The sequence below is a fragment of the Monodon monoceros genome, unplaced genomic scaffold (genome assembly GCF_005190385.1).
Source record: "Monodon monoceros isolate NGI ecotype Baffin Bay Population unplaced genomic scaffold, NGI_Narwhal_1 Super_Scaffold_3, whole genome shotgun sequence".
Taxonomy (NCBI): Eukaryota; Metazoa; Chordata; class Mammalia; order Artiodactyla; family Monodontidae; genus Monodon; species Monodon monoceros.
Genome location: NW_021703780.1, coordinates 60,260,948 through 60,278,921, shown reverse-complemented (window position 1 = coordinate 60,278,921; position 17,974 = coordinate 60,260,948). Strand labels below are relative to the sequence as shown.

The 17,974-nt window shown below is 40.2% G+C and overlaps 1 protein-coding gene across 1 annotated transcript in view; it reads right to left on the bottom strand.

Annotated features, from left to right (window-relative positions):
• SCN10A (sodium voltage-gated channel alpha subunit 10) overlaps window positions 1-17,974 on the bottom strand; it is a 95,992-nt gene that overhangs the window by 64,388 nt on the left and 13,630 nt on the right. The window contains exons 5-7 of the mRNA XM_029244012.1: window positions 12,238-12,519; window positions 10,557-10,684; window positions 6,545-6,625 (exon numbers count right to left, since the gene is read on the bottom strand). Of these exons, the coding sequence (XP_029099845.1) occupies window positions 6,545-6,625; window positions 10,557-10,684; window positions 12,238-12,507 (479 nt within the window). The 5' untranslated portion in view covers window positions 12,508-12,519. The remainder of the gene's footprint in view (window positions 1-6,544; window positions 6,626-10,556; window positions 10,685-12,237; window positions 12,520-17,974) is intronic.

Sequence of the window (17,974 nt, the reverse complement as noted above, 5' to 3'; positions counted from 1 at the left end):
AATGCATTTACAATCAAAGTTTCAACAGAGTTGTAAGACAAGAACTTGAAAATCTGACCCTTAAATTGATATGGAAAAGTAAAGAAACAGGAAGAACCAAGATAATTTTAAAGAAGACAAATAAGGAGGGGTGCTATGATCAACCAGGTCAAATCTTATTATAAAGCTTTTAGATTGTATGGTGTTGACTCAGGAGTGACAAATAGCTTACTAGGAAAACAGACTTGAGTATGCATGGGAATCTGGTGCATGACAGAGGTAGTAGAAGGAATCACTAGAGAAATGATAATCTATTAAAATTGGTGTTGGAATAATCTTTATGGAAAAATATGAGAAGCCTATCACATATCATACACATACACTCAAAAGTCTGGGAGGATGAATTATCTAAATGTAGAAAGAAATATGACTTTTAGAAGGAAATACAGGAGAATATATTATGGAATGTTAGATAGCAGTAAAATATATATGAAATGGATACATACATACATAGTGTTTTTAAAAATTTTTTTCTTCCCTAGAAATTTTATAATTTTAGTTTGGTTTTTTTTTTTTTCCATCTAAGAGTTCTCTAAAAGAGGTTTTAAAAATTATCAAGTGGAAAGGTCTCTTTTTTTTTCTAATTTTGTTATTATTTTCTCATTTTATTGTAGTGTGATCAGAGAATATTTTCTTTATTATTTTACTCTTTGGATCTTGTTAAGGTTTTGTTGTTTAATATCGGCCAATTTGTATAGTTATTTTTCAGGGAATATAGTTTGAAAGATATTAATTAGATCTATCTTATTCTGTTACTCCAGTTATCTGTATCTTTACATACTGTTTTATACATTTGATCTGTCATAGGGCTGAAAGAAATTAATTACACTTCCCTATCCCTACAATATTCTTGTCTATTTTTGTCTATTTTATTCTTGTCTTGTATATAATTTTTGGTTTATAAACATTGTTGCCACATTATTTGTTGCAAATATATACATTACTGTTTATGGATTATTTAGCATTACAAAGTGTCATTTTTGTCCTGTTTAATAATTTCTGGCCTAAATTCTACCTTCTCTGATGTTAAGATCATGCCTCCTGCTCTGTTTGCCTTTGCCTATATCTTTGCCCATTCTTTAATTTTGACCTTTCTGTATCACTTTGAGTGGTATATTTTTTAGTCAACATAGAGTTCAATACTGCTTTGCTATATAACATGACTTTTTTTTTTAAACAGGTGAGTAAAATCCATTTATATTTATTGACATGATAGATTTATTTGATCTTTGTTTATATTACTTTGCGTTATGTTTTTTATTTATTTATTTTTGGCTTCATTGGGTCTTCATTGCTGCGTGCAGGCTTTCTCTAGTTGTGGCGAGTGGGAGCTACTCTTCGTTGCGGTGCAAGGGCTTCTCATTGTGGTGGCTTCTTTTGTTGCGGAGCACGGGCTCTAGGCGAGTGGGCTTCAGTAATTGTGGCTCACGGGTTCTAGAGCGCAGGCTCAGTAGTTGTGGCGCACAAGCTTATAGTTGCTCCGTGTCATGTGGGATCTTCCCAGATGAGGGTTCGAACCTGTGTCTCCTGCATTGGCAGGCATATTCTTAACCACTGTGCCACCAGGGAAGTCCTTGTGTTATGTTTTTAATAGTTTTTAAAATATTTCATTGTCTGATATTTTTTATTTGCTTTACTTTTTTCTGTATGATTCTGAATTTAGAAGAGTTTCTATTTTAGTTCTGGTAGTTGCCTTAAAATATACATTTATAATCAAAACTATGTAATACATTGCCTTTACTATGCTATCTCTTTAAATAATATCTCTGATTTCCATTAATTCTCTTTCCTTTTCCCTCTGTTTTATCCATCATCGGACTGTATTAATAATATCTTTTTCCTGCTTACCTTTGTACTGTTAAATGTAATTATTCTTCATTTCTTGATGTATCAACTTTAAAGAATGCTCTTTAATTTCTTGCTACTATAGAAGTGACAATAAGTGAACATCCTCTGCTCCCATGTTCTTCCCTCTTTCTAGTCCCAGTTTTTGCTATTTGTACCATGTCAACATTTTCAGGGCCTCTGGAGTTTTAGGGGGTAAAATGACTTGATCCTCATTTTTATCCCCCTCTGCAGGCACTGTCATTTAACAAGCCCTCGTCTGCTGAGTCATTTACCGTCCTCCACCCACTTTCGGTCTTCTGAGATTGTTTTGACATCTTTTGTCCTCTGTGCTTTCCTTTCTACTTCTCTTTGTTCTTGTATATTTATACTGTTCTTATTCCCATGCTGTCATTTCATTGGCATTTTGAGAGGGTCGGGGTAAAACATATTCATGCTATTTTCCATATTTAACCAGAATCCCCAAATAACTCTTACTTTTGATAGAAAATGCTTTGCATTAGAAGTTTAAAAGGATAGAAATTTTACATGCTATATCATCTTAGTATATATATGTGTGTGTGTGTGTGTATATATATATATATATATAGAGAGAGAGAGAGAGAGAGAGAGAGAGGTAATAAACTACAATTCTAACAGCAATTTATCTACATAGTTACTGTCTTCTGACATATTTTTCAGTATTCTGTATTTAATGCAATGGCCATTTATTTTAAATTTATTTTGTTTTGAAGCTTTTCATTATGATATGTAACATACATAATGAAAATGCACATGAAACAAAAATTAGTTGTAAAATGAATGCTTGTGTATTAGTCAGCTTAGGCTGCCATAACAAAATACCACAGATTGAGTAGTTAAACAACAAATATTTACTTTCTCACAGTTGTAGGGGCTGGTGCCAGTGTGGTCAGGTTCTGGTGAGAGCCCTCTTCCTGGCTTGCTAATGGCTATTTCTGGCTGTGTCCTCACATGGTAGAGAGAGAGTTCTGGTGTCCACTCCTCTCTTATAAAGGTATCAGGTCTACTGGGTCACAGCTCTGCCCTTATGACCTTATTTAACCTTTATCACTTCCTTAAAGGCCCCTTCTCCTGTACAGTCACATGGGGGGGCAATTAGGGCTTCAACACATGAACTTGGGGGGACATTATTCAGTCCAGAGCAGCTGTGTGACAACTAGTCATGTCACAAAATGGAACATTTTGAACACCCATAACCTCCTGCCCTAGAGGTTACTACTATCCTAATTTTTGATATTTTTTTCTTGCCTTTTTAATTTATATTTTTACCTCCTGAGTATGCATTCCTAAACAAAATAGTTAAGTTTTGCTTGTTTTTGAATTTTCATATAAATGGAATTATATTTTTGTAATCTTTTGTGTCTGGCTTTTTTTGTTCAATATTATGTTCCTAAGACTCATTCTTGGTGTTGTGTGGAGGTATAGTTTATTCATATTCATTGCTATACATTATCCCCCTTTAAGAATATAACAGATATTTAATATACTCAAAAATGTATGGACATTTTGGTTGTTTCCAATTTTTGACTTTTATGTGGAATGTTCATGAACTTTTTGCAGCTGTATCCTGGTGCCCATAAGTACATATTTCTGTTGAGTGTATGTACCTAACAGTATAATTAAAAGATCACAGTGTATGTGTGTTTTCACCTTTATTTGATAATATTCACTGCTTTCCAAAGAGGTTGTACAAATTTACATCCCCACCAGCAAGATATGAGTTTCTGTTGCTCCATATCTTTCTCAATATTTGGTACTGTCACAATTTAGAATTTTCCTCATCTGATGAGGGTATAGTAATGTCTCAATGTGATTTTATTCACATCTCCTTGATTAAGAAAAAAGTTAAGAATATTTTCATATGTTTATTGACTATTTGGATTTCTACTTTTATGAAATATCTATTTAATTTTTTGCTCATTTTCCAGTTGGTTGCTCTGACACATTTCTAATCAATTTGTAGGGGCTCATTATTCTGGATGTACACACTTTTGAGGTACATGTGTTGCAAATGTCTTCTCAGTAGGCTTACTTTTTCACTCTCATAAAGTTGTCTTCTGATGAACAGAAATTCTTAATTTTAACATCCTAAAATGTATCAGTGTTTTCCTCTGTGGTTAGTGCTTCTTATACCATATGTAATAAATCTTTCCCTAACCTGAGGTCATGAGACTTCTCTGTGGTTTTTGTTGTTTTTTTAGTTTTTTTGGGTTTTTTTTTCGGTATGTGGGCCTCTCACTGCTGTGGCCTCTCCCGTTGCGGAGCACAAGTCTCCGGACGCGCAGGCTCAGCGGCCATGGCTCACGGGTCCAGCCGCTCTGCGATATGTGGGATCTTCCCGGACCGGGGCACGAACCTGTGTCCCCTGCATCGGCAGGCGTACTCTCAACCACTGCACCACCAGGGACGCCCAGTTGTTTTTTTTTTTTAAACCTTCAGAAAGCTTGATGTCTTTGTCTTTCAGAAAGAAATTTAGATCTTAATCCACCTAGAACTGATTTTTGTGTTTGGTGTAAAATTGGATGTTCAATGTAATTTTTCTGTTGGGATTCCTAATTCTTCAGCATCATTTACTGAACACTGCCCTTTCCCTGCTGTTTTGCAGTGCCACTTTTGTCAGCAATTCAAGGTTTGTATGTGCATTGGCCTGGTTATGGGCCAACTATTCTGTTCCACTGGTCTGACTAATCTTACACCAATGGCATACTGTTTCAATCATTAGAGATTATAGTAAATCTTGATATCCAGTAGAGCACATTATTTTCTCCTACCTTGTTTTTCTGTCTCAAAAGTGTCTTGGCTATAATTGGCTCTTTGCATTTTCATATAAATCTTAGAGTCAGTTTGTCAAGTTATATTAAAAAAAGCCTGTTGGGAGCTTCCCTGGTGGCGCAGTGGTTGAGAGTCTGCCTGCCGATGCGGGGGACACGGGTTCGTGCCCCGGTCCGGGAAGATCCCACATGCCGTGGAGCGGCTGGGCCCGTGAGCCATGGCCGCTGAGCCTGCGCGTCCGGAGACTGTGCTCCGCAACGGGAGAGGCCACAGCAGTGAGAGGCCCGCGTACCACACACACACACACAAAAAGCCTGTTGGGATTTTCACTGGAATCACGTTAAATTTATTAGTCATTTTGGGGAGCCTTACAATATTGTGACTTTGAATCTAAGAATACAATATATCTCTCCATTTTGGGGGTTTCTGTAATATTACTTAATATTTTTATAATTTTCTTTTTAGGGATTTTACTCATACTTTGATAGTCTTATCTCTAGAAACTTGATATTTTTAACTGCCAGTGTAAATGGTATTCTTAAAAACTATTTTATTTTCTGTTTGTTGCTAGTATATATATACAATTGATTTATGTATATTAATTTGTACCTACTTTTCTATACTCTCTTATTAATTCTAATAGTTTACCTCTAGATTACATTGGCTATTTTATGTACATAATTATATTATCCATAAATCATGGCATCTTTGGTACTTCTTATTTTTTTCTTTGAATTTTATTTTTTTATACAGCAGGTTCTTATTAGTTATCTATTTTATACATATTTCTTTTCTTATTCTTATACCTTTTATTTCTCTTCCTTGCTTTACTACACTGGCTAGGATCTCCTTTACAAAGCTGAATACAACTGATGTAACAGAGATCTTTGCTTTTTTTCCTTCTGATGTCAAAGAGAAAGCTTGCTGTGGTTCACAATTAAGTATGATGTTTACTCCTTTCTTTAAAGTGGTTACCCTTTATCAGAGTACAGCAGTTCCCTTCTACTTCTACTTTTCTAAGAGTTTTTAATCATAAACAGATATCAAACTTTATCAAATGAATTTTCAGCATCAATTAATATGACCACTTTATTTTTCTTCTTTATTAATAGAAATAGAACATATTTTCTATTGTGGTATGTATTAATTTACAGTCAGCAAAAGACAAAAATTACAAAGTTGGAAAAAGAGAAAGCTCTACAAAGCTCCTGTTATTATACCAAAAATATGCCCTGCTTGAGCTGGGCCGGGGGCAACCGTCCCAGATGGTTTGGTGAAGAATGTTTTTGGAAAGGCCTCACAGTCTGAAACTACAGAGATTCTATTATTAACCCAGGGAGATAGAATAATCTCAGGAATTTTATGGTCACTTTGAGGTACACAAGCCAACAGCTTCATTCATGGGTTATTTTCTGAATATGTTCAAGAACCATTTGTTCTTGGTTCTGCATCTCTTTCTCTTTCTGAGTAGGGCTTCCCTCAACTGCATTCAGGTGTGCACCTAACAGGTGAGAGGGGGGAGGCAGGGGGTTCATCTGCCCTGGCCACCCCAGACTAGTGAAATCAGACCCTCTGGGGCTGGGACCCAGGCATTAATATTTTTTAAATCTCCCCAGGGGATTCCAATGGGCAGCCAAGGTTGAGAACCACTCATCTATAGCTCTTTGAAGCTGAATATCATATGTGTGTTTATGAAACAAAGTCCACAGAGAAGATATCTAAGCATTGCAAAGTCAGATAGGCAATAGGATTCCACATTACCCAAATGAGACCCAGCAGGATGAATAAGAGAAAAAAGTCACCCAGTGAAGGAACAGAAGGAGAGGACAGAAAGGAAAGGCACAAGAATGACAGCAAATCTACTCACTCCATTCTCTCTGGAAGTTCGGTTTGGGTCATGCCCACACAATTGACCAAAATAGTGATGGTTATAAATAAACTGAACCACCTGAGAGGCCTGTGTTAAGGAAAAGCTGAGAGTCACCATGTTTTCCTGAGGTCACTTTTGATCGCCTTGATGCTGAATTGATTAAATCCATAACTCTTTAGCTAGGATCAACTTTATGTTCTTGTCACATAATAACAGCTGACACTGAGTGCCTACCCTCAGCTGAATACTTCGTCCACATTATTTCTAATACAACTAACCTACAGGTGGATATTATTACCTACACTTTGGAGCTAAGTAAACAGGCTGACAAAGCTTAAATATTTTTCCAAGGTCATATAGCTAGTCAACCATGGCGCTGAGATGTGGACTCAGATTGTCTGAAAATAGAACGCTGAGCAAGATGAAAATAAACAGAATCCCTTTTCCAAAATGTCCTTCTGCCCTGACACCTGTATTTTACTATACAATATGGCCTGAAATTTCATCCTGCAAATGTCTCTTTTTTCCTAAAAGACAAGGAGAATGCAGTAGCGCCTCCCTTATCCATGGTTTCATTTTCTGCAGTTTCAGTTACCTGTGGTCAATGGTGGTCTGAAAATAAGCTTTAAATTATCCACCATTCTGAGTTAATGTGATGACATTTCAGCCTTCCCACTCCCTCCCACGAGGGATCCCCAACCATCAACATTGTTTGCTTCTGACACCCAACCATCGACGTCATCATGGCTCCATGATCTGGGGTCACCCAAAGCACATGCTCCTCCCTCTGACTTATCATCAGGAGGTCAATAGTAGCCTAATGTCCTGTCACAATGGCTACATCATTCGCCTCTTCATCTCATCACGTGGGCATTTTATCATGTCACATCATCACAAGAAGAAGAAGAGTGAATACAGTACAATAAAGAGAGAGACCAGGGCTTCCCTGGTGGCGCAGTGGTTAAGAGTCTGCCTGCCGATGCAGGGGACACGGGTTCATGTCCCGGTCCGGGAAGATCCCACATGCCGCGGAGCCGCTAGGCCCGTGAGCCATGGCCGCTGAGCCTGCGCATCCGGAGCCTGTGCTCCGCAACGGGAGAGGCCACAACAGTGAGAGGCCCGTGTACCACAAAAAAAAAAAAAAAAAAGAGAGACCACATTCACCTAGCTTTCATTACAGTATTTTGTTATAATTGCTCTATTTTTTATTGTTGTTGTTAATCTCATACCTAATTTAATCTCTTGCTTAATTTATAAATCAAATTTTTTCATAGGTAGGTATGTATAGGGAAAAACATATAGGGTTCAGTACTGTCTGTGGTTTCAGGCATCCGCTGGGGGTCTTGGAATGTATCTCCCATGGATAAGGGGGGACTTCTATACTCCTAGGAAGTTAGAGATAAGGGGAGGGCTACATGCTTTCATGGCAATCAGGTTCGTCAGATTGTTTTTCCAATTTAGCTGAGATCAGGCACACTGAGGAAATGGACCTCTGGTTAGGAATGGAGGCAGGCACAGGGGAGTAAAATGCCGGCTCAAGGAGAAGATTCCAAACAGGATTAGGCTGTTGAGGAGAACTCTGAATAGCAAGAGGGGAGAATCTTAAAGGAGAGGTTGGGGGCAGATTCATTACAAGAAGTGGATAGAGACACTGAAAAGTAAGGTGAGTGGAAGAGGGTAAATAGATGGGGCAGAAATGTTGGTGGCGAAGTCCAAAGATAGATTTCCCCCATTGGACATTTTTCTGAATTCCTAACAATTACTTCCTAAAGAAAACGCCTGAAGATATAAGCTTGACCTACAGAGTGAACCACTCATCTTTCATAATTTCAATTTGAGCAGAAGTATCTAAATCTATTTTAGTTTTCTTTAATGTGCCCTGTTTTACAGTTACTTAGGAACCCATCTATTTTGAAAAGGGAAATTCTACTAATTAAACCACATTTTCCTGTTGACTTGCAATTAAATTAAGAAATGTGTTCAGGTTGGGGGGAAATGTTAACCCAAGGATTAAATTAAAATCATATCCCCAACTCCACAAACCTTTAAAGAATTATGATATATTCTGATAATATTACTTGTGAAAACATTCAGAGCAAATTTGATTAGAATTATAATTTTGGTGAAATATTAATAATAGGAGATTGAGAATTCCATACCTTGAATAATATGTGGGGGGCTGGAGCTACAAAGTTCATGAGATTTAAATATATAAGTTCAGACTTTTGTGAGAAGGAGACCCTTAACAGCTTTTCTGTCCAGCTGTGACTCCACCCAGCAATTATTTATTCATCAAATCTCAAGATAAAAGGAATATTTACTGGTTACTTGGTTCTTTAAAGGGGTTTTATTTCTAATTAGTTGTTTCTTACTTAACTAGATGTAATTCAACCAGGATGGATGAAAAGGAGTTTGTATATTTGCTGTTTTTCTTTATTTGTAATTTTTATGTAATTGTATATTAAAAAAAAAACTATGTAGAGATGACATACTTAGAGAAAAAATTACCCTAATTCATTTCCATTAACTGCCTACTTCCTTATTGCTGATACTGCCCTAAGCAGGACACAGGCTGGACCTTTTAACTAGCTGTGTGACCTTGGGCAATTAATTTCATGCCTCTGAGTAACAGTAACATGTAAGATGGAGGTGCTAATCCCTTCTTCAAGGGTTTCTGTACCTATGACAGTGTTGATGCTTAGGAGGTATTTAGCAAATAGGAGCCTTTTTTTTTTTTTTGCAGTACGCGGGCCTCTCACTGTTGTGGCCTCTCCCATTGTGGAGCACAGGCTCCGGACGCGCAGGCTCAGTGGCCATGGCCCACGGGGCCAGCCGCTCCGCGGCATGTGGGATCTTCCTGGACCAGGGCACAAACCCGTGTTCCCTGCATCGGCAGGCGGACTCTCAACCACTGCGCCACCAGGGAAGCCCCTATTATTATTATTAAATACTCTTCTACAGCATTAGGAAAGCCGAGATTGAATTAAGAAAATATGATTCCCACTGGTTGGCCATAAAGGTAAAACATGTAAAGGGAAAATGTAATGTAGTGAGCTACCAGGTCACTAAGTGCTGTCCAGCAATCCAACAATCTACCCCAGAGTGTGAGGCGAGAGCCCTTTTACTAGACACCCGCTAAGAGGCTGGCTACCATCTGACAGGCAGCCGAGGCAAGGCTGGTCTTGCAAATCAACCTCCGAGAAACCAAGGCTGAATTTGTTATTAGGAACTTCCAATTTGGACAGTCGCTAGGGAAGATCCTTGGAAACCAAGCCAAAGTCTCTTGTTTGTCCTAGTTTGGCTTGTCTTGAAAAAAAAAAAAAAAAAAGAAGAGAAAAGTTCGAGGCAGCTTCTGAAGCTACATAAAGCAATTAATTTAATACAGACATTTGACCAACGTATTTCTAACCATTACTACGTTCCTCAATGGCATGAACCTCAGACTACTGACATTTTTAACCTGCCAGTAGTTTGGGGGTAACGTGCTGTAGGCAGTACCCCATGACCAGTGGGGTCCCATTTAGACAATCTTCGCTCTGCCCGTTGCAGTCTGTTCTATTTGCCTTCTCAAGAGTTGATTTTTTGCCAAATAAACAATCACTCTCCAGCGTGGCTAGGACACAGAATATCAACCCACACCTATCATATCTGCCCAAAGAAGCCTAGGGACCCTCTTACTGGTTATTATGTTGTGGGAAGAACAGGCCACATATGATGAGAATGTACCTGGGTGTATCAGCAATCTCCCCTTTTCAACTTGTGCATCCACACACGTGTCCAGACTGGTCTAGTTGAATCCCAGACCAGGTGTGGGTTGCATGAACACCTCCTCTGTCTTGGGACTGCTTTTGGGTGTTGAACACACTAAAAACACAAACTTTTTTTTTCAATTTGATGATCTCATTGTTTTAGGATTCAGTTGGAGGAAGGCTCTATTGTTAACCCCCAAAGAAGGTACGTGACACAGTGGGCACCGCTTGATTCTAACATGTGGAAGGAGCAACTGTGCAAAGGATATGAGTGGACAGACACTTTGATGGCTGTTCTTCTGATCAGGTTGAAAGGACTGAATAACCACAGGGCCCGAGTGGCACTAAACCGGGAAATGGTCCTCCCTTTGTTCAGCACCATAAATGTCTAAAACAAAACACAACATAAAGCTGATTCACTTTGTGTACAGCAGAAACTAACACAACATTGTAAAGCAATTATAATCCAGTAAAGATGTAAAAAAAAAAAAAAAAAAACCACAACAGAGGGTGGATCTCCAGTGAGAAACATGCATCCTCCTCCAGCCATGGGTTTGAGCATAAGTGAGATCATCTCAGGCTCGGGAGCAAGTAGGGCTCTGGGAACCACGGGTCAATGAGAGGCAAATGGAGGGGCAGAGAGTAAGGGAGGATCAGGGGCTAAAAGCCATATCCTCACCCTTCTAGCAAGACCCCAGGCCCTGCGGCTGACTGTGCATCAAGATGGGCCTCTGAGATTGCCCAGTGAACAGGCAGCTGACCCAGGGTTGGTGAGATGCATCATGCCCAGGGAGAGGATTCTGGCAGCAGGGGGGTGAAGTTCTGGTTGCATTTAATTCCTCTTCTGATTAGTGGATCATCCCTGGTCTGTGATGGTCCTTCTGTTCTCCACCTCTTAGGTCTCCCCTTTTAAACCCTCTACTGGTTCCCTCCTCTGAGCATTTTGGGGGATAACAGCTCTCGGCAGGTGAGAGGAGAAAGTCATTTCAGGCCTTTTTTATTTTCTCTACAAACCATATTTGAGATGGCTGATTCCTGCCCCTCCCAACCCCCAAACATGCACACACCACTTTTTCAGCTGTATAGAACATCCAAGATAAAATACAAACAGGGTAATTGTCATGAAACTGTTTAAACTGGTGGTTCTCAAACTTTGATTTTAGGACCCTTTTGTACTCTTGAAAATTACTGAGGACCTTAATGATCTCTTGTTAATGTTTATACCTTTTTGCTTATACCATGTGTGTGTATGTATATATATGTGTGTATATATATGTTTGTACATGTGTGTGTGTATATATATATATATATAATATTAGAAATTTAAAAAGATAGGACCTTTTAAAACACAGGAGTATACAAGCATACATTCCAGTAGCTGTTAGACAGATGTGATCCTCCATCAATAGCCTCTATGTTAACTATTGTATGTTCACAAAAGAATGTGAGTAAAAAAGACAAATGACATCTAAGTATTACTAAGAAATAGTTTTGAACTCCTGAACCCACTAAAAGGGTTTTGGGAACCCCAGGGGTTTTGAGATCATACTTTGAGGACCACTGGTTTAAATCATCCTGATTTCGGTTCCCCTTCCCTATTCTACCCTCCCCCCAGCCTCAAGATCTCTGCTCCCCACTTGCATAGAAAGCCAACACCTCTGGAGATCTGAGGCCAGAACTCATCCAAGGGAATAGCCAACTTCCTCTGAAAACTCCACAGCAGTTGTCACTGCTTTTGAGGATTTGGATTTAATTAACCTCCACCGTGAACACCATAGAGATTCAAAGAGAGTATTGAGGAGGTGAATTAGATATATTTTTCACTAACTGAGTCCAGCTGACAGCCACATCACCCACGGTGCAGGAGGAATCCTGGGCTGGGTGGGACAGAGGTTTCCTCTCCCAGAGCTGAGAATGGCCATTCCGGCCAGTAGCCCTTACCCGGTGTGTGCTGTAGAAGGGGTCCAGATCCTCCAGTGGCTCCCCGACCAGCTCTGCTGGGAGCTCGCCATAGAACTTGGGCAGCTGGTTACACGCTTTCAAGTCAAGCTGGGGCCGAGTCTTCTCTTCCTGGTCCTTCTGTTTCTTGGACTTCTCTTTGGCTTTCTTTGCCTCCTGCTTAGCAGCAATTCGTCTTTCAATCTCCACCAGAGACTCTGGGGTGAATCGATGGAAGTTGGTAGTTTCCAGAGACTCAGAGGGGAATTCCATCTTCTCATTCTTCTTCAGGAAGAATTTATACTCTTATGAGAGTGGACATAACCACAGAGAAGTAACAGCCTGCCCACTGGCTCTCTCCCTCCCACCTTGCTTGCTAGAACTCTTCCCCCCCAACCCCCCACCTCTTCAGTTCCTTTCTTAACTCACACCGAGCTCCCCCAGGACCCCACTGCCCTGCAGCATTCTCGAGGGAGGCTGGTCAGTTCATCTTACTCCACATACCTCAGGGTGGTATCTATGCTGTCCATGAGCTTCTAGTCTTTGTTCCTTCATCATTTTTGTACCCCCTGCCCCCCACCAGATCCAGCCATACTGCCCTCTCTCCTCATTTCTATGACCACTGAGTAGCAGGCACTCTCCTGCATTCATCAAAGACGTTGGTACATGATCTACTTTATCTTGGGTCTCCTCCTACTTTCTGATCACAACCTTTTTTTATTGACATTTTCAATGCTTCTCCCCCTCTCTGAACTCCATTTGGACTCCCCAGGCTGCTTTCTCTTTGTCCGTGGCTTAACACTTCTTTCCATATCCAGATCAGATCCTGTGGTCCACCATTTTGACCACTCCCTTGTCCTTCTCCTAAATACCCAGCCTAGGTCAGTCTAAATGAGTTTAACTCAGGTTTCTCTGAATCTGTACTGTTGAGGGGTGATGAGGAACAACAATGTCACTTAGGAATCATATGGTTTCACTAGGCAGCAGTTTCTTCTAGTCTGATATTTCAAATACTGTTTGTCTTTCCTGACTGCTATTCCCCATTTCCCCTTCCAGTAAGACAATGACCACATTGCCTACCTCACGAAGAAAACACAGTTCCTTCAACTTCATGCCCCCAAACCTCCAACTTACCTGCAATCTACACCCTTCTATCTTCCCTCCTCCTGTTACAACAGGGAGAACATCACTCCTCATTCTGGCTAAGGCCAATCTTTTCCTTCTGTTTTGGATCTTATCCCTTCACTACCTCATTTCTCTTTCCTGACTTGTCTGCTGGTTCCCTCCTATCAGCCTTTAGAGATGCTCAAGTCTCTTTCAACTTTAAAAATTTTTACTTAGTACATAGCCCATTCAGTTCTTCCCTCTTCTCTCCTCCCATTATCTGCTGAGTTTCATAAAGGACTCATTTCCACTCACTGTCTCTGGTCATTCTTCAGTTTTAGCAGCTTAACATCTGTGCCCACTACCTCACTAAAATGCCTCCTTGCAAGGGCAGCAGAGACCTTCTTCTGCCTAAATTCAGGGAGAACTCAGTTCTTATCTTGATGGGGTTATTGGTTATTTTGACTACTTCCTCCTTCTTGAAACACAGTCTGTCCTCAACTGCTCTGACACACTCAATCTCCTTTTCCTCACTTTCTCCCATATGTGACTATGACTCTAGGGGCTCTAAATTATGCTTTTTAAAATTCTGCATAATGATAATAATAATAATAACATCGATAGCACTGATAATAACATTTACAGAGATTCACTATATTCCAGATTCTGGATTAAGCAATTTGCATGCATTAACATATTAACCATCACTGTACCCTATGAGGTATTATCTCTAATATATAAATGAGAAACTAGAGTGGCAAAATTAACTTCCCCAAGATCACATAGCTAATAAGTGGCAGGACAGGTACTCTCAATCCCAGGTCTGTCTGACACCACCTCCTGAGAGCATCTCATCCATACTCATGGCTTCAGTTCTCATGTATATGCAGATGACTCCTGAGTCTTTATCTCCAGCTCTTATTATGCCCATGGGGATCAGACCCAAATTTGGCATCTCCACTTGAATGTCTACTGGGTACCTCAAACTCAACATGTCCCGAACTGTACTTATTACCATCTCTCCACCCCTTTCTAGTACCTGCCTCTCCTCTAAGACTCTCTCCCTCTGTGAATGGCCCCCAATAGCCTATTTCTGTGCTTGTCCATAACCTAGCTATCATCGTGATGTCCTTTCTATTTCATTCCCACATCCAATAAGACATCCAGTGCTGTTGATTCCATCTCCTTAGTATCTTCTCTCCATGTCTCTTTAGCTTCTCCATCATACTGGTCGTTAAATCACTGTCATCCAATGACCCCCTATGTATATTTGCTTCCCCTTTAGTCCTTTTTCATCTATTCTCCAACTGTAACCAAATGATCTTTCTAAAATGCAAATATGGTTATATTATATTCTTATTTAAAATCCTTCTAAAGCTCCCCACAGCCCTCAAGATAACCCAAACTGTGTGCTTACCTCTCCAGCACTGTTTAGAGGCATACCATTTTTATTAGTTTCTCCTTGAGTCTGACCCATTCTTTTTCATTTTAAGACCTTTCCAGGTTCTATTTCCTTTGCCTGAAATTACTCCCCCACCTTGCTTTGCCTGATTAATCCCCTCTCATTCTTTTACTGTTGGTTTTCAGATAACTCCTCCATTTCTGACCCCATATGAAGTCTCTGTTAGGCTTCCCATTTTGTGCTGCTGTAACTCACTGTGTTTTCTCTATAAACCTCTGATTTGTAATTGCCATTTGCTTTTCTACTTCTCTCACTAAATTGTAAGCTCAGTGAGGGAACACATTTATCCCGTTCAGCACTGATTCTCCAGGCCATAGCATAGTGTCTGGCATTTAGTAAATACTCAGCAGATATTTATTAAATGAATAGTGGTTTTGAGTTTTAGGAAAAAGGGAAGAGAAAGCACTGGTACTTGGATTGTGAGACCAGGGTGGGCAGAAACTGACCATATTCCAAGTTACTGGGGGAAAAATGTGGTTTCTGTTCACTAACAGCTTGAGGCTGGTGTTCCTAAAATCCACCCTGATTTGGATAAAATTTGTTCTTCAAGGTGGAAGAAGAACAGTGAGGGCTGAAACCTGGAGGTCTATGGGGGTGAAGAGGTGTTGAACATTACAGAGATGCTATAGCCAGAAAGAAGAAGAACAAAATCTGTCAGTGTCATAGAAGAGCAGGAAGAGAAGTTTTAAGAACTGCTGAGCCTTATTCTAGGGGTGGGAATGGTTTTAGTCATGGGCATTCAGGGGGAGCATGAGTAAGTACCATGGGGTGGAAAGGATGTGACTATATCGCTTGATTTTTTGAAAGAGAGTGGTTGGGTATGGGTGTAACTACAAACATGATTAAACTAGTTATGAGGGCTATCCAAAAAGTAGAACCATGATAATAAGCTGCTTCAGGTTCTGCTTCCATGACTTGGATGCCTGGTGGAACAGCAAGCATATTATCAGGATGTCACTAGGACTGAGAATGTGGTTGGACATTTCATGGGTGGACTGTGAATGTGACTAAGCTGGTGCTGAGAAATAGTAACCAAGCGACTGGCACATCTGAGTGAAACTGTATTGTGCATGGTGCTGAGAGTGTGGTTAGGCTCTTTAGTTAGTGTAATGAGCAACCTAGCTAGCTTTAGCACTAGGGATATTGCTGGGGTCTCTATGCTAATGGGAATATGGAATTAATTGTCCCGTTTTGAGGGATGTGGCCATATTAGTGAAGACTTAGAGCAGTCCCTAAAGCGTCAGCATTTTAGATAGTTGGTGATACTGATATGTGTCTAACTGAGCTGTCCATTGCCCTGAAATTTTTAATTGTTAGGCATCTGATTGGAGCAACAGGGAAACTGGACATGTGAGTAAGCTATCCAGAGAAGAGATAGAATTTGAAGTAGCGATGCCACTGGGAAAGTGCAATAAGCTGTTTCTGGTGATGAAGGTGAGACCACATTATCCATGCTCCTGCCCAGTAGTCAGAGATTGAGCCTCAGCTATCTGGGACAACAGAAAAATATCACTGAGTTGTCTTTGAAGTTGAATAGTCCTGAGTTGTCCCTGGTGCTAAAGGAATGGGGCTATGGGAATCTTTGCTGAGTATAATTTACCTCCGAATGATTCAGAGATAATAGCTAGCTGATCTGTTGTCCAGGTATGGAGTACAACAAAAAGTATTTACAGTGTGGTGAAAACGACATACACCATCAGTCGTTGGTGAAAGAGCAAGGCAATGCCTAGTATGCCCTTGAGCTGTCCATGGTGCTGAACAAGAACTGTGGGGATGGGTGAGAGAATTGAGTGGGAATGGCTTTCTACCAGGCTTGGTGAGTAACTGCTGTAGGGCTCAATGAGTGTGTCAGGCTATAGTGCTGAGAATAATCAAATTTCTGTGGGAGATAAAGTGGAAGAAAGGAGTAATTCAAGGAAGAAAGAAATGTGAAAGTTTGGGAGAAAGTGCCTAACAAGGATTTAATCAAAACATCTCTGCCCAACAGAACAGAGATCCAAATGAAGCTGAAGAGGAGAAAAATATTCTTTTCTTCAGGGTCTTTGTCTCACAACCCCAACCCATTGAAAACAGAATCAGAATGAAGGAAAATATTTTTGTCAGTAAGGAAGAAATCAAGTTCCTCATCACCTGATCTGGAGTGTTATGGACCCAGAAACTCAGGATGGTGGATTGAGTCAGTTCTAGAGACTTCAAGTTATAATTAGTCAAACAAAAACAAAACAGAGAGGTAGTGTGGTTTTGTTAAAATAGCACTGGAATTGGAGGGAGGAAGCTTGGGTTCTGACACTAACTAGGTTTTTTTGAATTGTCTTACCCTCATTTCTATGATTTGTGAACTGGAGATGCTAACATCTGCCCTGCTAATCTGACACTGTTGTTGGGAGAATCGAGTAATGTATGTGAAAGCATTTTGTAAGCTAAATGCGGTGCAAAGGCACAATGTAACTTTAAAATTTCCCATTATACGTGTGATAAAATAGCCAATAGCCATTTAGCCTATTTCAATTCCATACCACTAGTTCTCAGCATACAAACTAAATAAACATTTGAGATCATTTACAATTAAACACAATATTAAAACCTCATAATGTTTCCACTTTATTTCTCCATCCCCCACCTTTAGTGTATGAATACTTTTTTTTTTTTTTTTTGCGGTACGCAGGCCTCTCACTGTTGTGGCCTCTCCCGTTGCGGGGCACAGGCTCTGGACGCGCAGGCTCAGCAGCCATGGCTCACGGGCCCAGCCGCTCCGCGGCATGTGGGATCTTCCTGGACCGGGGCACGAACCTGTGTCCCCTGCATCGGCAGGCGGACTCTCAACCACTGCGCCACCAGGGAAGCCCCTGAATACTTTTTAATATGGTTCAGCTGCCCCAAATAAAAGTGTTTATTTAATGAGATAATACAAATTACAGTATACTCAAAATGTGAAGGGAATTCATGCTGTGGATAAGAGTTTTTATTAAAAACATATAGAATCTTTCTTCTTTCTCCTACTTCTATTACCCTCCCCAACAGAATTCCTATCCTCTTCAACAGGTTCCTATCAGAGTATATCATTAACAGACCTTCAGAATTCTTCGGTGAGGGAGGCTGAGAAGCGCTGTGAGTTCTTATAGTTTTTAAAACATGACCAGGTATATTTAAGTAAGCTAGAGATTTCATGAGTGC